General features: G+C 41.3%; 2 protein-coding genes across 3 annotated transcripts; one reads left to right on the top strand and one right to left on the bottom strand.

Moving 5' to 3' along the window:
* Window positions 1-102: 102 nt before the first annotated feature.
* Window positions 103-17,042, top strand: LOC129113166 (proto-oncogene DBL). Its single transcript, XM_054625345.1, has 26 exons — window positions 103-153; window positions 1,807-1,941; window positions 2,189-2,305; window positions 2,663-2,812; window positions 2,913-3,037; window positions 3,151-3,265; window positions 3,371-3,490; window positions 4,388-4,579; window positions 4,998-5,189; window positions 5,265-5,445; window positions 5,712-5,800; window positions 6,172-6,272; window positions 6,548-6,614; window positions 6,739-6,854; window positions 6,957-7,026; window positions 7,133-7,225; window positions 7,433-7,525; window positions 8,236-8,361; window positions 9,020-9,235; window positions 9,443-9,535; window positions 9,658-9,736; window positions 9,869-9,914; window positions 12,348-12,520; window positions 13,109-13,224; window positions 13,741-13,853; window positions 14,005-17,042. Exons 1-26 carry the CDS (start codon window positions 103-105, stop codon window positions 14,084-14,086), a joined length of 3,051 nt encoding a protein of 1,016 aa, XP_054481320.1. The 3' UTR covers window positions 14,087-17,042.
* A 96-nt stretch (window positions 17,043-17,138) lies between these two features.
* f9b (coagulation factor IXb) lies at window positions 17,139-22,930 on the bottom strand. Of its 2 annotated transcripts, none has more exons than XM_054625346.1 (8): window positions 22,801-22,930; window positions 21,593-21,762; window positions 21,458-21,482; window positions 21,245-21,358; window positions 20,845-20,976; window positions 19,143-19,552; window positions 18,262-18,406; window positions 17,139-17,819 (listed from the first exon to the last, which is right to left on the bottom strand). In XM_054625346.1, exons 1-8 carry the CDS (start codon window positions 22,886-22,888, stop codon window positions 17,260-17,262), a joined length of 1,644 nt encoding a protein of 547 aa, XP_054481321.1. In that variant the 5' UTR covers window positions 22,889-22,930; the 3' UTR covers window positions 17,139-17,259. The 2 variants fall into 2 exon arrangements, with proteins under 2 accessions (XP_054481321.1, XP_054481322.1); XM_054625347.1 differs by having other exon boundaries at window positions 22,750-22,810.
* Between the last annotated feature and the right edge of the window lie 5,038 nt (window positions 22,931-27,968).

Here is a 27,968-nt window from a genome sequence, read left to right as displayed (position 1 = left end):
CCTTGCCATCGCTGCGGCTGCTCGCTCCCGACACCACGTCCCGCTGCAGACTTCTCGGTACCCAAAGGGGAGATCCAGGGGAACAGGGAAGCAACGGAAGCCATGGCCGACTCCAACCCGCTGCGGGGGTTCCCCCGTCTGCGCCGGGCCGCGGTAAGATCCGCCTGGAGGTGGGGAGGGAGGTGGGCGGCTTCAGACTGGGCGGCGAGGACACAGCAGCAGCAGAGAGAGAGAGAGAGAGAGAGAGAGAGAGAGAGAGAGAGAGAGAGAGAGACGAGATGCTCTTAAGACAGTTCAGTACTGCGACATAGAGGTTGGGATGTGCTCTTAGTACAGCGCAAACTGCATTAGATATTAAAAATGCCTCTCGGCTAAGAGATTCAGATGGCAGTTAAATGTTAAGAGGCTGTGTGTGCAGGACAGGACAATGACAAATGTGTTTTGTGTGTGTGTGTGTGTGTGTGTGTGTGTGTGTGTGTGTGTGTGTGTGTGTGTGTGTGTGTGTGTGTGTGTGTGTGCGCGCAACTGCAGATATACAGTACAGCATGTGTCTGTATTCGCTTTGGCTCTGCAGTCTGTAGCCTGCAGTTACTGTGGAGGGTTTTCAAGTTGTGCACATTTATGTAACAGATTTGGGAATAAGTGTGAAATATTTGATGCCCACATTCAAAATGCAGTTGAGGAATGCAGTCATCCAATAACATCGAGCATGGCTGCTTTAGGAGTGGGTTCATATTGATGGCTTGGATGACTTTGGTACAAAAGGCTACTGTATAAAGTTAGGCTTAGGTGAGTTGGAGGAAAAAGCTGTGTGTATTTGTTGTTCGGTCAGTAGTAAAAGTCTAGTTATGATTATTACAACAGACATGAAGGCAGCTAGATATATAGATTGCACTTTCCCTGCCAGGTCTACCAGTTCACATAGAGTGGAATAGGCTTATATGAAGTGTAAAAGTCTTCCTTGTGATTAATAACTCCTCAGGCTATTGGATCTGTGGAAACACTGGTGGGTCAATGTGTGTGGGACAGCAGGTATTTTGGGGGAGAGGAGAGGAGATGAGGATGAAAGACAGCAAGCAGGTGAATAAAGAGTCATCACAGTTGGTACACTTGATTAGTGCTCTGCTCAGTGGTCATCAATCTTATTGTACTTTCAACTGGACACAACTAGAAGTAATAAGACAACACCCCTGGCTTTTGATCCTTGTGCCGCTGTGCTCAATACAGAGATATATATACGTCTCTATAAAGAGACATAAAGACAGGCACAAAAATGTGATATTCTGTTAATAGAAATAACAATAGGAGTACGACAGCTCAATGTTTGTTGCAAGGCACTTTATCACAAAGTAGTGACGAAGAAGCAGATTCAGTGGGAAGAGCTGACTGTCAGAGCTGCTGAAGTGCAAGAGAGCGACTCCCTGATTGACTCAGAGAGATGCTGATGCTGTGTTGAGCTTTGCTAGACTGCACGACTGTCAACACTTCTGACTGACTGTCCGACTCCTCTCATCCTGAGCTGCTCCGTCCAAAGCCGGGGATGTGGTGGAAGATAAAGCCACGGAAGTCAGTTTAGTACAATGCTAGGCTGACATGAATCATTTCCCACTAAATAAATTCATGGTGTTTAACATTGGCCCTCTGTCCTTAATCTTCAGTAGTCTAAAAGTGATTTACAATTGTGACATGGGTTTTTAATTACTATGACCTTTTATCCTTTGTCCTTTTTTTTTAAGTCCACTATTAACGTAAGTCTAATTATCTAATAATACAAAGCTGAATACCATTATACACTTTCTTTTTCAGACCTCGTTTCCAGGAAATCTGCATCTGGTGTTGGTGCTCCACCCCACCGGCTTGTTTAGCTCAGCCCCCAGTCCGTCTTCAAGCACTGACCTGGGCTTCCGCTTCAGCCAAGATGACTTCCTGTTAAAGATGCCGGTGAGGAGGGGTTAAAACTGAGAACTGAGAGACGGGAGAAAATGATTTATTTCTTCATGTAAACATATTTATTTTATTTATCCGACGCAGCACTATCCTGTCTCTGCTCTACTCTACACTACACACAATCTTCCTGTCAATTTGAGAAACAGTAGATTTTCTTCTCTTCTTTACTCCAACTAGATTCTGCCAAACGCACAAGTTGAAACATGATGTTGTTTTACTGGATGCCTTGTGGTTCTTTTAGGTGGTGATGCTGCGTTCAGTTGGTGATCTTCTGCGATACATCGATGAAAACCACCTGACATCTGACTTCACTGCAAAAGTGGAGTACTGCCAAAGTGACTGGATCGTCCTCCGCACGGTAAACACTTCTGATACCAGTCAATTCACCAGAGCCTGCAATGCTGTTGAATATAAAGAAGTTAAAGATAGATTAAAGTCATGTTTGCACAAGTTGAAAACTTCCCTAATGGGTTTTGCAGCTAAAATTAAAACAAGACAGATGAACCCTTCTTACAGGCCTTATTTTTGTTCTTGTATTTGTGCTTGTATAATTTGGCTGAAACTTCTTAATTTAACAAACCCATCTGAAGTAGAAATGTGTGTGTGTGTGTGTGTGTGTGTGTGTGTGTGTGTGTGTGTGTGTGTGTGTGTGTGTGTGTGTGTGTGTGTGTGTGTGTGTGTGTGTGTGTGTGTGTGTGTGTGTGTGTGTCTGCAGGCCATCGAGACCTTTGCGGTGTCAGTGAAGGAGATCGCCCAGCTGCTGCAGGGCTTTGGATCAGAGCTATCGGAGACCGAACTTCCGGATGAAGCCAATGCCATCGAGTTCCTGCTGCACTCCCAAACAAACCGATACAGACAGATGAAGGTTTCCCCTGGATCTCCTCTTTCACTCTGTATCTGTATCACACAGTTTTATGTTTTTTATTTCATTTGTCTTTTCTTGTTGTTTGCCATGTTGTTTTCAGGACAATATCCGGAGCGTGCAGAAAGAAGGTAGGCTGCTGCTGTCGAACCTGGAGACTGTGAAGGCCTCTAAGAGAGATGTAGAGGAGGAGAGAGAGCTGCAATCAGACATGGACACTGTTCAAAGGTACAGACATCTTATGTAGAGAAATTACTTTGGCACAAGACACATAGCTTGACACTAACATCCCATTTAACCAGACAGCTTGTGTGAACGTCTGTGTGTCATGTGTGTTTCAGACTCCTGGCTCAGCTCAGAGACATGGAGGAAGCATTTGATGGCTTCTTTGAGAAACACCACCTGAAGATGCAGCAGTACCTGCAGTTGCTGCACTACGAAATGAGTTTTCAGCAGGTGTGATGATTGATGTCTGTTTTTATAAGCCCTGACTGTATTTTGCACTTCTGTTAAGATTGACTCTCTGTGGGTGTGTGTGTGTGTGTGTGTGTGTTTGTTCAGATGGAGGAGGCACTGGAGAGGATCACTGACCAGGTGACGGAAAACGGCTCTGTGGGAACCACCGTGGTTCAGACAGAACAGCTACTGACGGACCTGGAGATGCTGGACACACACGCTCAGGTCACAAACAATGTCACACAACAAGCACACAATCACAGTTTTAGGTTTAGTTTGAAGGAAGGGACCGAGCAGAGCAAAATGCTCGAATAACATGTTTTGTCTCTGATGTCAGACTGTTTGAATGTGGTTCGTGTAACAATGAAAGAACATCTAAACTAAAGGTGTTACAGCCTTTTAACATGAGTATATCAAAACATCATTATAGAAATATTATTTAAATGCCTTAATCTGGTGCTTTAGAGTGCTGCAATAATAACTCCCAAACCCTAGAAATGAGTCAGCATTTCTTGCACTTCTGGTTCACTGGTCTTAAATTCCACTTTTTTTTAATGGATTTTTTGGTTAGGAGTCTGAAATAAGGTCTGTGGATAACATAAAAAAATATGTCAGTAAAAACAATTCTCAGGAATTTTGAAGCTTTTACGCGTGTTAAAAAGGCGTTTACTAACAGGAGACTAAATGAGACTACTAAATGTCATCACCTGGTCCGCCTTCACAGCCTGAAAAAATCCCATTGGCTTTTTGTTGAGGGTATCAATACGTTTTTGACTTCTGGGTTGGCCTACAAAAAAATGTCAATTCTGCAGCACTCTTTTGGTCCTGATACTTCGTCTCAGAATTAAGGATTCATGAAGATTGTTGCTTCCTAGCTTTGATTCTTGTGTTTTTCTTGATACATTTTCACTTTTTACTAAGGAAGAGAGCTTGGAGGGTTTTTATATAGACATGGTCCTTATTTCCACCCTCTATCACTGCTAGTAACTCTGGAAGCTGTAGGTCTGTTTGCAGTAGAGGAACAGCTTCTTGCATCAGAAAACAACAACTTTTGGATGTGTGGGAACATTAAACCCTGATGAAAATCTGTTTAAACCTTTATATGTGTTTTTTGTGGCTCAGGATGAGATGGCCCGTGCCCAGGTGCAGATCCTGCATGGCCACCAGTTGGCCGCCAACCACCATTACGCCATGGCGCTCATCGTCCAGCGCTGCAACGAGCTGCGACATCACTGTGACGTCATCACCACTGCCATACGCACCAAGCGGGCCTCGCTTACCCGAGCCAGAGACCTGCTGCTCCGCCTTGAAGGGGTGAAGATGCTGTCACGACACACACCCTAAAGAACATGCAAACTCAATATTTTTGCAGCAAAAAAAATCATTAAAGAATAATTAATTGTTGTGTATTTTTGTTTTACTGCTCATTTTTTGACCGTGCATGCTCTGCTCCCCTCTAGATTCTGCAAAAACAACATTTAGTGTAGGTTGCATATTTGTTTAAGAGAAAAAAATAATTCTCACAAATGCAGGTGTGCAATTACACCAAATCTGTATCCATCTTTTTCCTCGATCTTAGATCTGTGCTCCTGAAAGACAGCTATTTTGTTGTTTGTGTGTCACGTATGACATAAGGGGGGCAAAAATCTCAAAATGACAATTGTTCAATATCCTCATATGAACGATTAAAATGTGTTTTCTTGTGTTGTGTCCCATGTTTGTATGTGTGCAGGCCCTTCAGTGGTGTGATGATGGCGCCTATCTCCTGGCCAGCCAGATGGTGGACAAGTTCCAAACCAAAGAGGGAGCTCAGCAGGCACTGCAGTACCTGAGCTGTCACCAGGAGAGGGCGCCGTCTGCACTGAAAAACGACCAGGACATTCTGAGCCTGGAGTTTGAAGCCATCCTCACCCCACAGCTGCAGGTAGTCCACCGGTACTGAACACAAACACACAACATGATCCGCCACTCCTACAACCTACACCTCTTTTCTCTCTAGTCCCAAATTTCCATGGTAACGGAGAAGCTGAATGTGGTGCAGTCCATGATCAGAAACAGAGAGCAGTGTCTGAAGAAGTTGGCGGATATACAAGTCAGACCGATTCAGCTGGTGGCCCCCAGGCCTGACCTCGACCAGGCCTCGCAGCGCTGCAAGTCACCCCTCTTCTCCCCCAAACATGGTACGACCCCCCTCAACAGCACCCTTTCTCATCTCAAAGCTGTTTTCCTGCAATTATTTTTGTAGTGTGGATTTGTTTTAATGGTTAAGATTCTGTCCACTATCTGCCATTGACTAGGATGTTATAATGATACAGTTATCTCAACTTTATAAGCCCTACATCTCCTCTCACTTAACATTTAGCCACGTTTTGTTTTCTCTTTAGACTGCATTTCCACTGTGCTTTTCACCAGTTGAATTTGTGTGTATCTGTGATTCTTCCCACAGGTGTGGACTTTAACGTCCTGAACTCTAAGTTCTCCTTTGACCTGCTACCTGGCAAAAGAGCCGCGAGGAAGAACAACAACCAACGCAAGGTGTGTGTGTGTGTGTATGTGTGTTTTTAGCCAACTGTAAGATGGATTGCTATTCAATTTTGTACAGACATTCATGGTCCTCAGAGGATGAATCCTAATGACTTTTGTGATCTACTGATATTTCCCTGCAGCACCACCATGAAGTTCATTTGTGGTTTAGAATGAAATGTCTCAATAACTACAGTACACACATGCATGCCCCTGTTTGGATAAATTGGAATCATGTTAGCTATTCCTTGTCATCAATAATGTAGTACTTTGGCTTATAGCTGCGTACCTGCAAAAATAAGGGCATTGATTAATATAGGCCATTTTACAAATGTGCAACAAGGCTCTAAACTGAGAAACTTGTTTCATGTATGTTTTGTCAGATTGAGGTAATGCACGACTTCCAAGGCAACCACAGCTGTCTGTATGTCTCCACCACTGAGACAGATTCAGAGGCAGAAGACAATCCAGAGCAGCTCACACGGTACGCAATCTTTCACCTGTCACACATGATCCATCACCTACAGCTTGACCTTTCACTGTAATCTTCCACTGTTTTTGTATTAGCCTACTGTGTGTGTGTGTGTGTGTTGTGTGTGTGTGTGTGTGTGTGTGTGTGTGTGTGTGTGTGTGTGTGTGTGTGTGTGAGAGTGTGTGTGTGACCCACATAGGAGCCTTTCTGACTTCTCTTTTTGCCAAGGTCACAGTGTACATAGTGCTTTAGGATGGCTAATTGTCTGTCATTCTCCCTCTTACTAGCCATATTATGAAGGAACTGATAGCTACAGAGAGGATCTATGTGGACGAGCTGCTCTCTGTCCTTCTGGTGAGTTGATTTTAGATTGTGTTTATGGCATTTTTTGTTTCCTGTTTTCTCCTATTAAGTTTTCTGGTCCTGTTATTGTTTTTTCTCTCCTCTCCTCTCCTCTGCTCTCCTTTCTTCTCCTCAGGGCTACAGGGCAGAAATGGAGGACCCATCCATGTCTAATCTTCTTCCCCCAGCTCTACGCTGCCAGAAGGATGTTCTATTTGGCAACATGCCTGAGATTTACCAGTTCCACAGCAGGCAACTCACGCACACACATTCACACAAGCTGTCACAGAGTTGTCCTTGTCTCCCCGTCTTTTCATGCAAATCCAATTTCCTTTCATTTTCCTCTCCATTTAGGATCTTCCTCCAAGATCTGCAGGGTTGCCTAGAGACACCAGAGAGGGTGGGGACTTGCTTCCTTCAACGGGTAAAGGAAAAATTAGAAGAAACATTTGAACTTTATGTGCAGTGATATGACACAACATAGCTAATGGTATGAGTGTGTGTGTGTGTGTGTGTGTGTGTGAGAGCAGAAAGCAAAGTTCCAGGTGTATGAGCGTTACTGCCAGAACAAGCCTGGCTCTGAGTTGCTATGGAGACAGTGCTCTGATTCGCCCTTCTTCAAGGTAATTACAGACCATATATGTATGATTCATAATTCCACTCATTGTCACATGTTGATGGAATGAAAGTAATTTGGATATGTGTTAATAAAAGACTTAATCTTGAGATGTTTGCCTACAAACTGTGATGTTTCTTGTTTTCAGAGCCCAATAATATTTTCCAATTATGCCCTGTTCATTCATCAAAAATATCACCCTCTCACTCTGCAGGAGTGCCAGAAGAAGCTGGACCACAAGCTGGGTCTGGACTCTTACCTCCTAAAACCAGTCCAACGCCTCACCAAGTACCAGCTGCTCCTCAAGGTTTGGTACATCTGAGTCAGTCATTGCTGGAGCGTCCTGTAGAAACTCAGCTCACACAATGGCATGCATGTTTAAGAGATTTAGTTTTTAGGTGCAATCATGAAGGCAAATTGTTTTGAGTTGACATGCCCATCATTTGAGGAAATCCTGAATTCATTGAGTGACTCTTGATTAGCAGCATTAGTCATAATCAGACAAAGCCTTAATTTGACACATTTACTCTACATCTTTGTTGCAAAGTTTATTTTAATGTTAAAATACTGGTATACTTCTTTAATAAACACAAACATTTAGCTACAAAAGGAGTCTGCAGTGCTTATATGTTTACCATATTCACCATCTTACTAAAGCGTTTTTTACCTGTTCGACCTTAGTTTGGGCCGATGGTGGCACTAGAGAAAAAGTTAAGGGATCAACTAAGTTTTTGCAGTTCATCCTCGCAGGGAAATGAATGTCCAAACCAAATTTCATGGCAATACATCCAATAATTGGGATATTTCACTCTTGATCAAATTGGTGGACTGCATTCAGCTGGACAAAGGGCCGATGGCACAGAGAGCCAAGCAAAATACATTTATACCAACAGCAAACTTTTAAAGACTCATCTTAAAAGGGCACAGAGACATATCGACAACATCCATGCATGAAGACTAGATCAGTTAAACTGAGAATACACTGACCTGTCATCCTGTGTCTCTGTCCTGGGTCAGGAGCTGTTGAAGCACTGTACGGAGGAGCGATACCGCTGTGAACTCCAGCAGGCTCTGGACTCCATGCTGGAGCTGCTGAAGTCTGTCAACGACTCCATGCATCAGATAGCCATCACTGGATACCAGGTACCAACCAGTCAGACCAAAAGATAAGACAGGGGACTATTTATGAAACATCTTTATGCTTTAATATAAATCCTCATTTAATTTGCGTTATCTTATTTCCCATTGACTGGGGTTTATTTTATTAACTATTGAATTAAACTCAAAAATGTTCTGTTCTTGGAAAATTCCAAATAACTGGCTTTATGTGCTGTACTGAAGGACGTCATTTAATTTTGTGGTTCAATCTGCTCAGACATTTCAATTTCCTCTGCCACAATATATTACTGTAAGAATTAAAATTATAATATGTTACCTTTTTTCCCCCCAACTTGGAGATATTTGCAAAACTTTGTACAATTATAGCCTTGGTTTTTTGTTAATTTATTGTAGAACTGTTCAAAACAATTTTTTCCATCAGTAAGAATAAATGATATCTTACCTTTAGCACTGTTTTTGCCTGATGTGATTTATATGAGTTTGCGTAAACACCTTAAAATTAAAAAAAAAAGAATCATATCATCTGATTTGAAGTATAGCTTTGAATCACATTGCTAATTTTTTGTTTAAACCAACATATTCATGTTGATAAATAAAATCCATGTAATGTGTTTTGTGTGATGAACTTCTTACTTTTTGGTGCAGTTCATCTATGTCTTTCCTGTCCACCGGTCTGTCCCAGGGTGACCTCAGCCAGCTGGGCCGAGTGGTGATGCAGGGAGGCTTCAGCGTGTGGATCAGCCATAAGAGAACAGCGGTGCGAATGAAGGAGCTGGCCAGGTTCAAACCCATGCAGAGGCATCTCTTCCTCTATGACCTCGCCCTGCTCTTCTGCAAGCGCAGAGACGAGGACACTCACGAGAGGACACCCTTCTACAGCTTCAAATCCTGCCTCAGAGTAACAATATATAATACACTCACTTTATTAGGTACCCCTAGCTGCATCCAATGCAGTAGCCCTTCAATAAATCCTCCTTTTATGAAGCTTATCATGTCTTTTTGTTGAATTGTACTGCATATTATTGGTGAACATTGTATATAAATTTAGAGTCAGTCAGGATGACTGGTGATCCTGAAATGTAATAACGTTTCTATCTCTCTGTAGATGAGTGCAGTGGGAATCACAGAAAATGTGAAAGGAGATGTGAAGAAATTTGAAATCTGGTACAGTGGCAGAGAAGTAGTGTACATAATTCAGGTATTTAATATTTTGATTTATTTTTTCTATCTCTGTTTTTAGTGTTTTGGTGTGTGTAGCTTTAGTCTATTCACTGAAAGCTCTCTTGTGGTCATGGTCTGTGTTTGTGTGTGTTTGTCTAGGCTCCCACACTGGAGGTCAAAGTTGCCTGGCTGACAGAGATTCGAAAAATTCTCAGCAACCAGCAGAGGCTGCGTCAAGGTTTCCATCATAATTCATTCACTGACATGTTTCCTTTTGTCTTTGAAATGCCTGATTTTATTTTAGGTTACTTGTATTCAGCTCTGGCAATATATCTTCACATATGTATGTGACCTCTGTCCCTTTTCCCAGATGAGGCTCCTTCTCTTCCACTTTCAGACAACCCCCTCTCTGACAGGTGATTTTCTCTGCATGGCCTCCCATTTGTCCTCTGTGTCAGTTTTGACCTCCTGGTGTGTGGTGGTGGGGCTAGGTCAACTCTCTTTTAATCCAGTTTCAATCCAGAAATTGATTTAAAACATGATACATTAAGGAAGAGGATTATCTCGCCTATAGTGTTGTTGATGGAATTTAAATTTCTGAATACACCCTCAATTTCCCCCACATGCCATAATGTCTGTTAATAACAAAGCATCATGATCATATGCATGCAGTGTGTTAAAGTTATTGAATGGGTTTGTATGTGTGCAGTGTGCATCTATGTGATGTATTAGCATCTTTGTCATTACTCTTGAGAATTGGTTTTCATGACTACGTTGCCAAGTCCTGCAGATGGCTTAAACGCTGTCCATGGTGCTGAAATGCCACTGGATGATTTTCAGCACCATGGAGAGCGCTATACACTGTATCAACTGCAAGGACCGCAAATCTACACCAGTGCAATCAACACCCTACCAGGCTGCTTGTGTGTGTGTCAGTCACAGCGTGAGTAAAGGAGCAAAAATATGTTTTGAGTGTACCTGTTAGATGTTTTTTAAGAGATAACTGTCAAAGTTAAAGTCAGAGGCAATTGTTGGAACACTACCAAAGGTTTTCCAAGATCCTACAGTTGTTGCTCTGATACTTGTTAGTCATTGAAAGCGCTGGTTCTCAAGGAAAGTGTCAAAGTGGAGCTTTACAGGGTGTTGGTGGGGATTCATGTGTGTCTGTGGAGTTTTTGTAGGAGAAACTAATGTTCTGTTTAATGATAGCATGCTAGAATGTCATCAATTTGAAAAAAAGTCTTCTCTTCACAGTTATCATTGCAAAGGGAAATTATCAACAGGTTACATTTTTTGGGGGTGAAATGAAAAGATCAAAACCAACACTCCATTCATCATTCTAACAAGTATTGTTTGTGTAGCAAAAGCCTGAATAAGCTCATTCCTTTTTGTTATAGACCTTCATTGTCCAAAAACAATTGAAAATACATAAATAAGTTGTACTGTTGCTCTGGCTGACATGTCCCTTCATCACCATGAACAAGGCCACACTACTTCTATTTAGTCAATCCCACATACACAATCCTGCTGCAGTGAATACTAGCACATCAATTTTGAATTAATCCGCATCTGAAAAATAGTCCCAAACAAATGCACTCTTTCCTACTTATTGAGAAACTTTTGTCAAGAACTACAGGGCCCGGCTGTTTAAGGCAATTACAGAACCTTATGGAATATTAAAATGCATCTTTGTGACCCATTTTTAAAGATTTGCATCTTCTGTAGCTTGGGACAAGGGAAGTTAGAAAGCACGGTTGCACGTTAGTTTTGGTATTTTCCTGAGATTTGTTGACAATATGAAATCCTGCCAGCCATATCCTGAAAGTGGACACTCACAAAGACTCAAAGTTCAGTTTTTAAAGTATATGAGCATGGGATAATCCTATTCAGAGAATGTTTTGTGGGATTTTTGATCTTGCTCACGCATCATAAGATGCTATAGATGTCACTTTTTGCATGATTTGTTTACATGATCTTGGTGCGATCACATAGCATTTGTAAGTAATTTAAGTTTTGTAACCATAGAAATACAATAGGATTAGAATATCTGTGGTAATTTCAATAATACAAAAGAAAAGGCCGATGATTGTGGTTAGTTGATATGTTAACAATACGTGGCCATAAAGCGTTATAGCAGCTCCCTACTAAGAGCTCTGGGAGACAGATAAGTGGCTAATAAGCTAGTTAACTTGTCCTTCTCCAGAGTGGCGGGGAGTGAGGCGTTAGACCCTGAATCAGTGGGTCCACGACTTGTAGTACGACTGTTTAGTTTATACTGAATTAAGCCAGCTACAAAGGTTGCAATGGCAAGAGCACATATAAAAATGGCCGCCGCTCTAACCATCCTGCTACGTTGATTTGAATGGGAATATCATTTCCAGTCCTATTTTATTTCAATGGTTTCTACTTAAAGTAGCAGATGGGTAGGCTTTAACATATTCAGACAAAATGACTCAAATATTTTTCTGTGTCTTCATTTTCTTTCCATAAATTGAACTACATTGTACGAACTCCACCCATCTACTACTAAAAGCCACACTGTGCATTATTTGCAAATGCTATTTAATCAAGGCCTTGTATGTGTGCGGAATACTGTGTACTCAAAGTAATGTTTCCATGTATTGCAGCGATCTCTGATATTATTGATTAATTGAGTTGTGTTATAACATCAAACATGCTTTCAAATCAGACGCTGAAATATATGTGATTGTGAACTTAATGGAATGCTGTTTTAATTTACCGAATGCGAATGAGCCCGTTTTGTGACACCGTGGATGTTGTTGTTGTTGTTTGTTTGTTTGTTTTTGTTCGTTGTGGTCGTGTCTTGTTCCCATGGTGATGCGGTATAGTGCATCAGAGATGTGTGTGTCGTGGGGCGGAGCGTCGGTGGGAGGCTGCTCAGCGTGTCTCCCTGTTCCTCACAGCTCCTCCACAACAAGTTACTCCCACAGGCTACGGGGGGAGGAGTCAATAGACACAAGCCCCGCCCACACGGAACCCGTAGTTCAATCACCTCGACGCAGTGAGTCACTGAGACAGATTATCCACAAAGTAGAACACCCAGCAAATCACTTCATGGCATTTTTGTACTTACAGTTATTACTATTCTTTTGAAAACCTTTTGCTCTTCTAAAGACTTCTGGTCCGTCTTTCTTTGGACAGATGTTAAGTGATGTCTCTCACACTCCAAGTTAAATATAAGATACATAAAACATGATAAAATGCTGAAAACCTACATCAGAGAATCATGAACATTCAACCCCTTGGTGGCATTGATTTTTTTTCTTCATTTTTACAGATTGTGGTTGTGTTAATTTAAATGTCAACAATATTTGTAGCCCTGAACCTGTTCAATGGCCGGACCGTTAATAGTCGTTCCATTGGGAGTGCAGGGCTTCACTTTAAAGTAAACACACATTTCTTTACATTTCCTGAAGTAGAAGGTTTGTTTGGAATAAAACAGAAGAATTTGTATTAGTGTTCATGAACGTGTTGGAAAACTGAAATACATCTTTGTTTTACTTTTCACAGTGGATACATCATTGAATGTTAATGATTAAAATTGTAGCGCTACCGTTTTCAGTCATTGCTGCCGTCTTGTCACCTGCAGCTTGGCCTGTTCCTGCCCACTCAGTGGCCATCTGTGAGGGTCTGGAGGACTGGGGTGCAGCTACAGACCTCTCCAACCTATCGGACTCAGACGAGGAGGATCAGCCTTCTCCCCTGGTGAGAGTTTATGTCATGGCACAAATAGTACTGGAGAAACGATTTATTGTTTAGTCTACAGGGGGGAATGTATGAACAATTAGCCTTGCAGCTATAACAGCTAATACAGACCAGGACGAGTGCTATTGGTTAGCAACACCAAGAATACAGGTCCTGCTTGAACACCGGAGAGCACGACTCATCTACAGATGTGTCGCTTCCCTCAACCTGGTGGGGGGAGGCTTCTTGCATCGCCAACCCTACACTGATGACCAACGGCTTGGTGGGCAAATGCCAAAATACAAAAGCCAAACTACTTCTGGGATGTGGGCTATGAGTCTAAAATTTAGACTCATAGCCCACTGGGAATTTTTTACCAATTTAGGATTTAGACTCTAAATCCTAAAATTCCCAGTTGGATGGCAAAGGTCCTGTATTATTTCTATTTATAGATATGGATTTAGGACTGGTGTGCATGCGGAAAAGCATCATAAAGCACCATTCTCCAGCGTTGTTCTTGTCTTTCTTCTGTTCCAGGTGGCCGGCAGGTACAGGGTCATGGTAGAGAGCAGCATGGCCAGCACTGATGACATCATCTTTAACTGTGGCGATGTCATCCAGCTGCTGCACGAGGAATTGTCAGGGATGTGGTAAAAAAAAGGCTATTTGTTTCAGAAATGTTTATTACACACAATCTTGAATTGAGTTGCAAACAAAGTTGGAGGTGAAATTACAAAATGTATTTATATTAAAATGGTCACTTTATATGCGCCTCTGTTGTGTTTATGTGTGTGATCGCAGGATGGTGAGGAATGTAAGTCGTGGGGAAGAAGGGCGTGTTCTACCTGAGGACCTGCACAGGATTCTGGGAGAGACTTGCTAAGAGCCAATCAGAACAGAGGAAATATGACACACACAGACTCACAGACTCCATCAACTACCTGATCAAAAAAGGGACCTGTGACACTATAGAGATGTTCATCAGATCATCAGATTGAAGCACATCAACTGCACATTTTACTCTTCAAACTACTGTGACATTTTCTCCTCAGAGGGCTGTAAAATTCAGAATGGACCTCAGAAGACTGTAACAATGCAAAGCACATATGTGGGACCTTGTTTTCTTCATGTATTTTTTCCAACAGTAGATTGTTTGGACTTGGGGTAATAGCTGAAGACGTTAAATTTATTGGACAAGATTTATCATTTCTATTTTCTTATGAAATATGATCCAAATCATGCGTATGCCTATTAACATATCATGAATGTTCATGTGCCAAACAGCTCAGAAAATTATTGTGGCTTCTTTTTGTATAACGCAGTCAGTTATGTAAAATAGCTTTACTTTGTGGTGTCATTGTTTTCAATGAATTCGAACCTTTCTTACAGCAGCCAGCTCCGTCGCTATGCATGTCGCAAATCGCCATGGTTATTCCACCTTTTCTTGGGGAATGTACATGACTGGAAAAAAACAAGGGAAATTGAAATACTCTATATTCAGTCAAGCTCTCCCCCATTCACATCAGCCATAGGTGGTTTGTTTTGCCAGTTAATGGTGTTGGTGAGGGATGTGTATATGAAAATGTCATTGCATACCCTCTATAGATAATCTCGCCTTATCATAGCAGGAAAAGTACAGGTGTTATTAGTAATATTAGCAATGGCTGCAATCTATTTAGCCTTGGTCTGGTGCACGATGCCTCAGTGGGACATTTAAATGGAGGACAGCCTTTGTTAATGTTCCAACTGTTCTTCTCCTGCTACGACAAGTGAAAGTGTTCTTATTTTAGATTGGTGATAATTCTGCAACCCTTCCATCAAATGAATCTCTTCCTCCTCTGCTGCAGCTGTTATTGCCACTTAGATGAGACATGCTTTATGTTTCTGTTTGTTTGCTGCTCTGCATGGACAAATCACTGCACATGCCTTGTTGCTTTATTTCTGTCTGTACTGCTATTTTACACCAACATGGGAATTATGCTCAGTGTTAGGTAGTAACAATAAATAGATTAGTGTAGAATTATAATTGCCAGCTGAACTGTAACAGTAATATTGTGGATTACTACATGTATATGGACTTTAAATTTGGTGAGCTGATTTAATTAGAAAAAAAAACATTCACTGGAGACTATTTTAACTTCTGTAAAACTGCCCAGTCAGATCTTTCTTCTTTATGAAAAGACTTTATCATCATACGTGCTGAAGCGTAATCTCTGAAGGTCAGACAAATACAGTGTATAATTATTTAAGTTACTGAAAGCTTTTCAGTTAACTGTGAATATGTAAATGGTGAAAATCTAAAAAAATTGATGTTAAACACAACTTTGACAACAGTCATCTACATGGTGAAACTTTTAGACAGTCAGATGTTGGCACTCATCTGTCAAGTGACCAAAGTTACATTCCAGTAACTTTACATTCCTGCAGTATGTGCTGAATCTCTGTATTTTATTGATCGAACCCCACTGGTAACAGTAAAGTAAACTATAGATTAACTTTAACAATGAATAAGATTAATTTTCACCCACAAGGGGACATTATAGTCACTTGATAGTGAGTGCCAGACTGTCTTAATAAGGTGTGACCATAAAACTCACTAATGAGTAACATTTCATCATGTTTAATTAGTTTGATGTCCACCCAACGCAGCCTATACTGTAACATCAGATGTGTTACTGATCAGGCTACAATACGTTTTTTTCCACAGTACCTTTAACTGGTGATTGCTGCTTTTGCTCATTTTGCACTTTTTTGATATTTTATGAATCATGTGAAAGCTTGTATTATAATGCCTATTTTCCAAAATATAAGCACAGGATTATTTGTTTTGATTCATGCTGTGATTTCTTCCCTATATAACATAATGTGGTCTTATTGACAGAGCCTCATAAAGTGAACGCATTAACACAGGAGGTTGCACTTATCTTGCTGGATTAGATCTCCTTCCAGGGGTACATCCCAAGTCTCTTATTTGTAATTTCCTCGTTTCCTCTCTCCTCGATTGGTTTCCTTGCATCTCTCCATCCATCCCTGGTAGGAGGGACTAAGACGCAAGGAAAAGTGAGGGAAACGGGGATGCAATTAAGAGACTTGGGATGTACCCCAGGACTCTGTTGGCGTGTACAGACTGTGCTTGATTGTCATCTCCTTAACTCTGCTGTTAGTTTCGTTGCACCTATTGAAGCAGGACAGCTCCCATCTTTGTGATCCATATTACATGGTCACACCAAAACTCACTGCCAATTTATTTCAGTGTTCAACTAAAATGCCTTTTTCACAGCAGAGATTTTGACACAAGATAGCCAAAAAACACCAGTGTAATTAATAATATTAACCACGTCAAAATATCTGTTGTGAAAAAGGCCTATTGAACTTTGAACTGAAGGCGCAATGTACCAATTTAACAAGGAGGGTGAAATTGAACTATTGTATATTTTTGCCTTTGTAATTCTGATCTGAATGCAGCTTTATGGAGTCTGGTGGTGAATTGTCAGCATATCTCTGTCCAACATCCACCTGAACAGAGGTCTAATTGGCAAGTGAGTGAAAACACCTGCGTGGTGAGCAGTTCAGGCCTCTGAACACCCACGCAGGTGTTTTCAGTTGACCTGGCTGATTAGAACGCTGCTCACGACTGTGTTGGTCTCTGTAGACTCATTGAGTGACATCTTTCCAAATTTGATTCAGCTTTGTTGACCCTGTTGGGGTGGGACAGATTACACTGTTTTTATTGGTAGATAAAGATTTGTGACCCAAGTTAAACCTGAGCAGACGTTTAATCAGACAGAGTAACTGAAAAACACCGGTTTAAGATTCAGGAACATAAAATAAAATTTTACACTGGTATATTACGAATGCACTTAGTGGCAAATCAAACATTGTATGAAGGGCTTAAAGGTATTAGTGAGCAGTATTTCAAATTTCAAATACTCAGATTTTGATTACGTTTTATTGAAGAATCCAAAATACCATCATTCAGTAGAAGAACATCTTTCACTTCCTCTGTATGTTTTGTTGTCTGACAGCTGGGTTATTTCATTTACATTTCTCTATTTGTCAGTTTTCAATTAGGATCCCTGTTGTCTTCTTGATCCACGCGTAGTACCGTGATACTCGAGTGTAGACGCCATACTTCCCCTCCGCGGCACAAAACTCCCCCCAGCTGACGATACCTGTCAGGAACCAAGTGCCTTTGTAATTAGTCGCATGCGGCCCCCCGCTGTCCCCCTGGCATGAATCCTTCTTTTCACTTGCGAAGCCAGCACAGAACATATAGCGTGTGATATGGTCCCGGCTGCTCTGTTTACAATCGGCGCGATCCACGTGGGGGACCTCCAGCTTCTTAAGCGTGGTGGGCTGTCGGCCATCGAACTTAAGCTTTCCCCAGCCGCTCACCAGAGAGCTGCTGGAGTCCCTCAATATGGTCTCTATAAAGTCTTTGGGGCCCAGGCAGATGGGACGCCGTTGTTTGGACAGTTCCACTGGACTGGCAAGCTTCAGTAGTGCAATATCATGGTTATACTGGGACTTCTGGGCATCATACATGAAGTGGTTATGCTGCTCTGCCACCTCATGGTCTCGCTCTGGACCCTCATCGCTGCTTGTATCATGTTCACCTAGAAGCATGAATGAATGTATATATGCAACAATGTTACTCTCTGAAACCAGGCAATGTGAAGGGTCTATAGCATCTTTTGATCTTAAATCTCAAACGTCAGAGCGCCACTGAATGCACCGACAATGATGAGGCAACTTCATTACCGCACAATGATAAAATGCATTGATAACTTTTAGATTATTTATCTCAAGAAAGTGTCAAGTATGGATTTTTTTCGTACATGAACTGTAACCAATGGCTGCTTGGAGGATAGAAAAGTTATGCTTTGGGGCATGGTCAGCAGGAATTTGTACTTATTGGACTAAAATGTGCAAATAACCGACGTGATCCTAAAACAAACATGACTTGACATCAATTGTAATGATCAAGACCAGTTTGTCTTTACTTTAGAGTTAGTGATCATATATTATGCTATGAATGTAACATTTTTTTTTACTTACCCACTCTGACAAAATATCCCTCTTCAGGGATATGGACATCTAGCAGACAATGGGCAGCGGTCATGACCCATAATTCACTGAGCAGAGATCCTCCACAGAAAGGCTTTGCTCTTTGAAGGACTGTTCCGCGAAACATCAGGGTCACCTGTATACACACACACACACATACACACAAATACATTCACATGCACAAAATGGCAGCGCAACATCACAGCACATGCTTTCCCTCTTTAACCTCTGTGCCTCTTAAAGAGAAATCCAGCAGTTTTTACTTCATTATAATATGTTGAAGTATGACATTGTTGTGTGAGATGCAATGTTGCACAAATTGATCTCTGCTTTATTCAGCTGATATTTGGCTTAAATTTGGACCTCAAAAATCCAGAATCAACTAGCAAACAGCCCACTATTCTTCTCCCCCTTTTGGAGGATGGAGAAGAAACATACAATCCAAAACAAAGAAGAATGAAGCAACCATCACATAATACTGCTGACCATTTGCAGGTGATGTCATAAAACGTGCTATCTCGCGAATGAACGAAACAAGGATGTCCATGAAATTTGGCAGACCACAACCTGGTCAATCTAAGACAAATGCAAGTTGATTTCTTAAATTTTACTTTTTTCATTTCCTTTTCTACTCAGTCCACTGTTTATGTTATATTTTCTGCCTAAGAGACCTGGAAATGTTGGAGTGTAGAGATTGTTAAGTTCACATTTGCACTGTCACTATGACTTTCAAATGAAGCATTGTATTGTTTCGTTTTTTTCCCTTGTATAGAAGTAAGCAAAAACCACCTAACCAAGTCCCATCTGTGAATATAACCAATTTGCCTTCAGCTTATCCCCATCTCTTCATTCTGCACCCCACACTACAGTACCTGCCAAGGTATCTCTCCAGGAATTGCATCATTGCCTCCCACAATCCTCTCGTCAGTGTTTTCTTTTGCTGTTATGGTGGATATTGTGGGGAAGAAAGCCCAGGAAGGCAGCGGCTTTCCCTCAGTTTCAGTGACACTGCTTGCCTCCGCTGCATTTACAGAGGAGCTTGAATCCGACCTCGCTAATCGTGATTTTGGTACAGAGGCTGCAGCGATGCTGAACGGGCCTGTATCCTTTGTATGGTTGTCCAAATTATCATAAAACTGTGTAATATCCTCGTCATAGAAATACTCCTCCAGGGTGTAGCTGGAATTGAAGTCTCTTTCAAGGAAGTGTGCCGTGTTTGATGACCGCGGGGTTAAGGACCTGGTGGAGGAGGATATGTTCACACGGCCGCAGCTGAATTGTTCTGAGTGGGGAATAAATGAAGAGAAATATGTTCTAGTTGTGTCTCTTTTTTGTCACATGTGGAGGTTGCAGCTTTAGCTTTAAACTATGGGCAGATTCAAACATTTCACTGTGATTTTACTCATATTATCACGCAGTTGTTATTTTGATCACATTTGATCCCTCCATTTTTATTGTGGTTAAGGTCAGTGTAATCACAGGTTGGTTCTGTCTATGTTGAAGCAGCTGCTACAGTACCATTGGTTTAAAAAGCTGGTTTTCCGTGCAGCTCTATAAACACTAATGTTCATGCTTTCAACAAAACACATACATTATGTTCGTTATTTGACAGCTATAAACTGTAACACACAGTTTATGAGCAAGTCTGTGAGAAGTGGGACATGATGAGTCCAGCTTTCTGATTTATTGAGGTTTATGAGACAGCTCGTATATCACTCTTGAGTTCTGGTTGGTATCTATCTGTGAGGAAGTTTTATGTAAAGCAACTGATACCAGGATTTCATGAAACAGGTATAATTTGGAAGTAAAAAGTTTCTGTATATAATGAGGTTCCAGTGTTGTAGGATTGTTTTCATTCGTGCATGTGTGACATACACGGTTACCTTTTTGCTTTAGCATTAAACTTCAGGCAAAGTTACTGTGCAGAGGTTTAAAGTAACTATGTACATTTATTCAAGTAATGTACTTATAGCTTAATTTTTTGCTACTTTTCTTCTACTCAATTGTATTTCAAAGGCAAATGTTGTACTTTTTACTCCTACATTGTTTTACAGCTTTAGTCTAATTCTGATTATCAATCAAATAATAAATAATGATATAGACAGCAGTCTATACCAGGGGCCTCATTAGTGATGTTTACACATTCATGATTGACTGATAAATCAATAATTATAATCCAATGATGAGATCAACTATTCTGAAATAAGCCATTCTGCCTTATGAGTACTTTTACTCTCGATACTTTGAGTATACTTTGACGTTAGTACTTTTGCACATTTACTTGAGTAAAATTTAGAATGCAGGACTTTTACTTCCTACTTTACTTTACTTTAGAGAAAACTTTGAGCATTTCTTCCACCACTGAAAATATATATGCACTCCTAGTCCAGTCTGCATTCACTGTAATGTGTGTAGTATAGTAATTAGAGCTTTAAATAGGCCACAGTGATTAGGGCTGTGATGAGGGATTGACACAGACAAAATTTATAAAAATTGACTTCTGAAATATACAGTAGCCTATAACCAACCCCCTAACAACCACGTTGCTGAATATATGGTTTACCAATTTTTTACCTGTTGGTTCACATTTGATCTTGTCTGGCCCGAGTCTGTAACCAACTGCACACTGACACACGGGTCTCTCTGCCCTCATCACACAGAAATGGGAACATCCACCGTTGTTGACCATACACTGCTTGTTCACCTCTGAAAACAGGCGGGAAAGCAGATGGAATCACTTTATGTGTTATTCTTAATCATTTTAGCACCCACACTGTCTGACTGCATGCAATTATGTATGTATGTATGTATGTATGTATGTATGTATGTATGTATGTATGTATGTATGTATGTATGTATGTATGTATGTATGTATGTATGTATGTATATACCAGATTGGGCTATTGTCAATGATATCTGTTTTGGTGCATTTCTTATACATTACACTATATGTGTGTCAAAAGAAAGAACTCACCGATCTCACAGTTTTTGCCGCTGTAGTTTGGTTTGCAATAACAGACGTATGCGCTGTTTCCATCTTCACACAGACCTTCATTTTGGCAGGGTTGTGGTTTACACTGGTCACCATCTACACACAAGTATAAAACATATACACACACAGGTTCAGAGGTGACGGTGTGCTTTAAATTCAAAGTAAATGCGAGAACTTGTCTTAAACTTGTCTTACCAACGTTGACGGCCCAGAATGCCATCTGAAATAACATAAAAAACAGACATTAGTGTGAAACCTGAGAGTTAAGGCAATTTTATTACAGTGGGAGATTGGATTATAACTGCATGTGTGTGTGTGTGTTAAACCCACAGTTTTGTCATCGTCCTCAAACACCTCCCTGGCCTCCTCAAACGAGCAGGTTTCTTCTTTACACTCCCGCTCAAGGTTGGCCTTCTGAATTATTTCTTCAAGGCCGCTGTTGTGTCTGCGCAGGCGACGCAGCACCATGTCTGCTGTCTGCTGAGACACAAACACAGCTCCTGAAAAGGTAACAGAACACAGAGAAGGAATTATTGAAAACGCTCTGACATTATTCTCCAGCAGTACCCCTTCAAAACAATTTTAACTGGAGTTACATGGAGTTTCTTTTTAAATGTTTTCTAAGTAAATTTGGAGACATTTATTTGCTATGGATCATGTAAGATATGTATATCAAAAAGTGTAAGTCCCACTGAAGCTAAAATGATGTGCATCACATCTGACTTCAGATTTGACAGAGTTGCGACTCTGAGGGGAGACGGTCAATGATTTTACACAAATTGTCGGGTGTCAATAAGTGTTTTAAAGCAACTTAATTGCTCCCATGTGTGACACGGCCACTGCTGCAGATCCAACTGCTGACACTAAATGATATGGCAAAACTACATTAATTAACTCCCTGTACTTATTAGAACACCAGCATGCACCTGTCCCTTTCACCCTTAGTTGTATTACTGTAAGAGAGAAGTCCTGTACTCTTTGCCTTTCGCCTTCTCTCTTCGTATAAAATATAAACATAACTACTAAGCCTTGAATCAGTATACCTCCGTCACAATGCATTAACCACCTGTTAGACCATCACAACCCATCCTCAGCGGTGTCAAGCTCTCTAATGAGTTTGTAATGAAAAAAACTAAACCAGGCTTACATTTGCTTTTTTGGGAGAAAGACTTATTTTACTGAGTATCAAACACTCACTTCTAGTAGACAATATGGCTGTAAAGGCTTGTGGTTTCCTTCACTGTGAGTACAACAGCTAGAGTAATTTTAAATTCTCAGTGTTTTCAAATAATTCAACTGCAATTCAGTCTTTACAATTACAAGAAATCATGTAAAGTGCCTTTACACAAAGATATTTTTTCCAAAACACAGCTATTCCCACTCCTTCCACGTCCTTCTATCCACATCCACAAATCTCCAACGCTCTGCTAAAAGTAACACACTTAAATATTTTGAAAAAACAACAACCTCCTCTGAACGATTCTGACCTTTGGCTGCCTCCCGCCTCTTCAATCCATACCTGCTCCTCTGTCATTTACCTGTGTTCTCCTCTTTGATTTCAGCGGCCAGTCCATACACCTCCAGCAGTAAGCCAGCTATACAAGCCAGTAAACAAACTCTGGCCATCTTGTCCAACTGCTTTTGACTGTGGAACCAAAGCCTGAACTGAGTGCCGTAGAGACAGATCCACCACTCCAAAGTACAACAACATACTGTTTACTCACCTGCGAGGCCGCAGAGTATGTGTGTGTGTGTGTGTGTGTGTGTGTGTGTGTGTGTGTGTGTGTGTGTGTGTGTGTGTGTGTGTGTGTGTGTGTGTGTGTGTGTGTGTGTGTGTGGGAGTAAGGACAGGCAAGAAAATGTGTATGGGAGAGATTTGAGAGAGGGTATACAGAGACAAAGTTCAACTAGCAGATTCATTTATTCCATCACGTCAGATTGAAATTGAGCAACGTCAAATATTGACCACAGATGATAAAGAAGGCCAGTTCTGGACATTGCTGTGTGTTTGTGTGTGTTGACATTATCAGCTGTTATTCATGTTGTTTGTAATGATGAAACTTCATGGATAAGCAGCTTTTCCAGCATGGCTTACTTGAAAAGTCGGGTAATTGTGCACACACAAACACACACACACACACACTTTCTGTTACAGCCTTATTTGGTCTGTATGAACAGTAGCTTATGATGTCTAATGTTAACAAACTAGATAGATATTGCTGTGAAATGACATTGAGTCAATTCACTGAATTTTTGACTGATTCTAGTCAAGTCCAAGCTTGATCTTGAGTATTGAAGGCTGTTTGATTAGACTCTGGGCTATACAGGGTGTGGCTGCGGACAAATCACTGTGACTGACAGCCCGGTCAGCTGGCCTTGATCCAGCAGCTTCTTGGCAACAGTTTTCTTGTGGTGACTTATTGGCTGAGAATGATTTAAATGGTAGGGTGGCGTGCATCCCTCTTTCAATGTCTTATGCAAGCGCCATTGAATGAACAACCCTTTGCAAACTACAGATTTTACAGCAGAAAAAAAATGTGTGGGAATATAACAATTTACAGGTTCATCGGCCATTTGGTAATACTTATGATTAAATCAATCCGTGCTGGTAGTGTCCTGGGACCAGATCTCTCGGGGCTGTGAACAGTAGCTCAGCGGTGGAGGAGGGGGCCGCCGAAGTCAAGCATCACACATGGAAACACACAGAAAGAGGCACGGCAATTAAACCAGGAAAAAGCATGCTGGTGGGAAAGCTTGTCCCCAGTGAGCATCCTCTCCAGACTGTGTACTGTGACTGCTTATCAAATTAAAATAATTGTATCAGCATTTCTATAATTTGATTGTCTTCATTGTGGACAGACTGTAAACTGGTAAAGAAAAAATAATTTGAAGTAAAAAGAGGCAATAAAAAAAATTGGAATCTAGTTAGTTTACAAGAAACACAAGTTAAATTAGGGCTCTAATGTTGGCCAACAATTAAGTTGTTTTATCACAGACACTTTATTTGATTTCTATTCATTTTCAGTCATTTTTGTGCATCTGTTTTGTCTCATTGTTGCAGGCAACATTCAACATCTCTTCTTCTTGCATTTTGTCTTTATTGTGTTTGCATTGCTGTTGACATTAATGCTTTTCTGAGACTTTTTCTCGACAATTTAAGTATCATGGAGTATTAATCCTTTGGATCTCCAATTTTTTGAGCTTAGTCAGTGTACAGTGGGTACGGAAAGTATTCAGACCCCTTTAAATTTTTCACTCTTTGTTTCATTGAAGCCATTTGCTAAAATCGAAAAAGTTCATTTTTTTTCGCATTAATGTACACTCAGCAACCCATGTTGACAGAAAAAAACAGAAATGTAGAAATTTTTGCAAATTTATTAAAAAAGAAAAACTGAAATATCACATGGTCATAAGTATTCAGACCCTTTGCTGTGACACTCATATTTAACTCACATGCTGTCCATTTCTTCTGATCCTCCTTGAGATGGTTCTACTCCTTCATTGGAGTCCAGCTGTGTTTAATTAAACTGATTGGACTTGATTAGGAAAGGCACACACCTGTCTATATAAGACCTTACAGCTCACAGTGCATGTCAGAACAAATGAGAATCATGAGGTCGAAGGAACTGCCCAAGGAGCTCAGAGACAGAATTGTGGCAAGGCACAGATCTGGCCAAGGTTACAAAAGAATTTCTGCAGCACTCAAGGTTCCTAAGAGCACAGTGGCCTCCATAATCCTTAAATGGAAGAAGTATGGGATGACCAGAACTCTTCCTAGACCTGGCCGTCCAGCCAAACTGAGCAATCGTGGGAGAAGAGCCTTGGTGAGAGAGGTAAAGAAGAACCCAAAGATCACTGTGGCTGAGCTCCAGAGATGCAGTAGGGAGATGGGAGAAAGTTCCACAAAGTCAACTATCGCTGCAGCCCTCCACCAGTCGGGGCTTTATGGCAGAGTGGCCCGACGGAAGCCTCTCCTCAGTGCAAGACATATGAAAGCCCGCATAGAGTTTGCCAAAAAACACATGGAGGACTCCCAAACTATGAGAAATAAGATTCTCTGGTCTGATGAGACCAAGATTGAACTTTTTGGCGTTAATTCTAAGCGGTATGTGTGGAGAAAACCAGGCACTGCTCATCACCTGCCCAATACAATCCCAACAGTGAAACATGGTGGTGGCAGCATCATGCTATGGGGGTGTTTTTCAGCTGCAGGGACAGGACGACTGGTTGCAATTGAAGGAAAGATGAATGCGGCCAAGTACAGAGATATCCTGGAAGAAAACCTCCTCCAGAGTGCTCAGGACCTCAGACTGGGCCGAAGGTTCACCTTCCAACAAGACAATGACCCGAAGCACACAGCTAAAATAACAAAGGAGTGGCTTCAAAAAGCTGATAGTTACCCATTTGACAACTATAACCGAGTGAAAAATGATCACTTTATATGTAAGTTGCCAGTGAGGACTCTGTCGGTTTGCATTGATTTTACTCTTCCCGGAGCATTTTATTAAGAGAGGGTTCTACTGATGGTAACAGGAGCGGCTGTATGTGGCACTTTTTGTTCCGATAGAGCAGCTGGTTTCAGAACAGTAATCCTCCGGGGGGAGGCTCTAGCAGAGGGCCGGCTGTGCTTTGGTCTGATAGTTCATCTAGTAGCAAGAGTAAAAAAAAGACACAAAAAACTCTAGTCATACCAGACAATGTATACTGTGAGTCAGGAGCGGGGAGGAGAGGAGTCAGAAGAGGAGAGGAGAGTAGAGGAGTCAGAAGAGGAGAGGAGAGGAGTCAGAAAAGGAGAGGAGTCAGGAGAGGAGAGGAGGGGAGTCAGGAGAGGAGAGAAGAGGAGTCAAGAGAGGAGAGGAGGGGAGTCAGGGGAGGAGTCAGGAGAGGAGAGAAGAGGAGTCAAGAGAGGAGAGGAGGGGAGTCAGGGAGGAGAGGAGAGGAGAGAAGAGGAGTCAGGAGAGGGGAGTCAGGAGAGGAGTCAGGAGAGAAGAGAAGAGGAGTCAAGAGAGGAGAGGAGGGGAGTCAGGGGAGGAGTCAGGAGAGGAGAGAAGAGGAGAGGAGAGGAGGAGTCAGGAGAGGAGTCAGGAGGAGAGAAGAGGAGTCAAGAGAGGAGAGGAGGGGAGTCAGGAGAGGAGTCAGGAGAGAGAGAAGAGAGTCAAGAGGAGAGAGAGAGGAGAGGAGTCAAGAGAGGGGGAGGGAAGAGAGGAGAGAAGAGAAGATACAGAGTTGCAGGAAATGATTCTTCCTTGGGATACTTGCTGTCATTGTCAGTTTCAGACATTGTTACTGTTTCACTAGTGAATAACTGTGACTGAGTAAATAAATACATTTGGTCCTGTGACTGTATACAACCCCGCTTTAACCTCAAAATACACAATTCCCAATAATAGGCATGAAGCTGCCTTCTATTCAGTAAACGTTGAAATGGACTGGGGATAAAGAAACACACTGACATACTGGGGGAAGCAGCATTCGCCAGGCAAGATAAGTGTATCCCACTTCTGCCTCGGTAAAAAAGACATTTTCTAACACAAATTGATTAAATGATCAATGAACTCACTAATTTGCATAGTGCTACTGCTGAGTTTGCAGGTTGCTCTGCATTAATCGGTTGGGAGACAAACTCGTGAATATGGTGACCTTCTTTAAGATGTCCGTCCTACAAATTCATCCCCCAGGAAAATCAGTTTAATTCTACCTCAGTATTTCGATAGAGACTTAAAGTGTGTCTGTAATTGTATGAGTTAATGATTATAATTGTTTGTATTAAATTCAGTACCACTTTCTAACAAGGCACCCAAAAGGTTTATGATGCTGTAACTAACGGCTTTATTTATTGTCAGCTTACTAATGCTAATTAGTTATAATCCATTAATAAGAACAATGTCCTACTAGTCTTTACAATTGCAGACAAGGAGATATGTTTCACTTTCTAATAACCTGTCAAGTCTTAGTAAGACTCACTAAGTCATTAATGAGTTACAAGCTTATTATCCATCAGTAGATTACTAATAAACAGCCAGGGGTGTCTCACTTTCCAATAACCCATCATATAAATGTCATTATTAAACACTTTCCTGCATTCTACACTTGCTAATAAACCATCAGAAAACATTGCAGTCAGAAATTATAAGAACAAATATAACAACAAGCCATTAAGCCTGCAGTTGTTAACAGTAATAACTTTTTAATAGCCGTTTAAGATTCCCCATAACCTGGCAACGTTATTAAGTTATTCTTATTATTGGCATATAGCTGATCTATAAATGATTGATCAATTACATTACATTACATTACAGTCATTTAGCAGACGCTTTTATCCAAAGCGACTTACAGGAAGTGTATTCAACATAGGTCAATCATTAAAAAGCCATCAGTCACAGCTTTAAGTGCTTAAAGTGAGCCTTATTAGTACCCGTTATTGTTTAAATAGCTCCCATCTGATTGCATTGCCTTTGCTGTGTGCACATATGTGACATCTTTCTTTGTCTCTCAGTGTGCGCGTGCGAGTGCAGTTTCTGCGCGCGCACGTTTGGGAGCGCTCCTGCTGGTGAATGGAGGCTTATAAAGACGCAGAGAGAGAGAGAGAGAGAGAGAGAGAGAGAGAGAGAGAGAGGGAGAGGGAGAGGGAGAGAGAGAGAGAGGGAGGGGCGGTGAGAGTTGGACTGTAACCGGCGTGTGTGTGGAAAGAAGCCTCACGAGGATG

This window comes from Anoplopoma fimbria, chromosome 24, assembly GCF_027596085.1.
Source record: "Anoplopoma fimbria isolate UVic2021 breed Golden Eagle Sablefish chromosome 24, Afim_UVic_2022, whole genome shotgun sequence".
Lineage (NCBI taxonomy): Eukaryota > Metazoa > Chordata > Actinopteri > Perciformes > Anoplopomatidae > Anoplopoma > Anoplopoma fimbria.
The sequence above is the reverse complement of the archived record's forward strand: the minus strand, read 5'-3'. Positions and strand labels throughout refer to the sequence as shown.

Excerpts from the sequence above, each read along its gene's own strand:
- f9b (XM_054625346.1), bottom strand. The coding sequence starts at position 22,888 with ATGGCCAGAGTTTGTTTACTGGCTTGTATAGCTGGCTTACTGCTGGAG. Across the intron at positions 21,763-22,800 it reads AATCAAAGAGGAGAACACAG|GAGCTGTGTTTGTGTCTCAG; the intron begins GTAAATGACAGA and ends TTACCTTTTCAG. Across the intron at positions 21,483-21,592 it reads TTGAGGACGATGACAAAACT|ATGGCATTCTGGGCCGTCAA; the intron begins GTGGGTTTAACA and ends ATGTTATTTCAG.
- LOC129113166 (XM_054625345.1), top strand. The coding sequence starts at position 103 with ATGGCCGACTCCAACCCGCTGCGGGGGTTCCCCCGTCTGCGCCGGGCC. Across the intron at positions 7,526-8,235 it reads AGTACCAGCTGCTCCTCAAG|GAGCTGTTGAAGCACTGTAC; the intron begins GTTTGGTACATC and ends GTCCTGGGTCAG. Across the intron at positions 13,854-14,004 it reads GAGGAATTGTCAGGGATGTG|GATGGTGAGGAATGTAAGTC; the intron begins GTAAAAAAAAGG and ends GTGTGATCGCAG.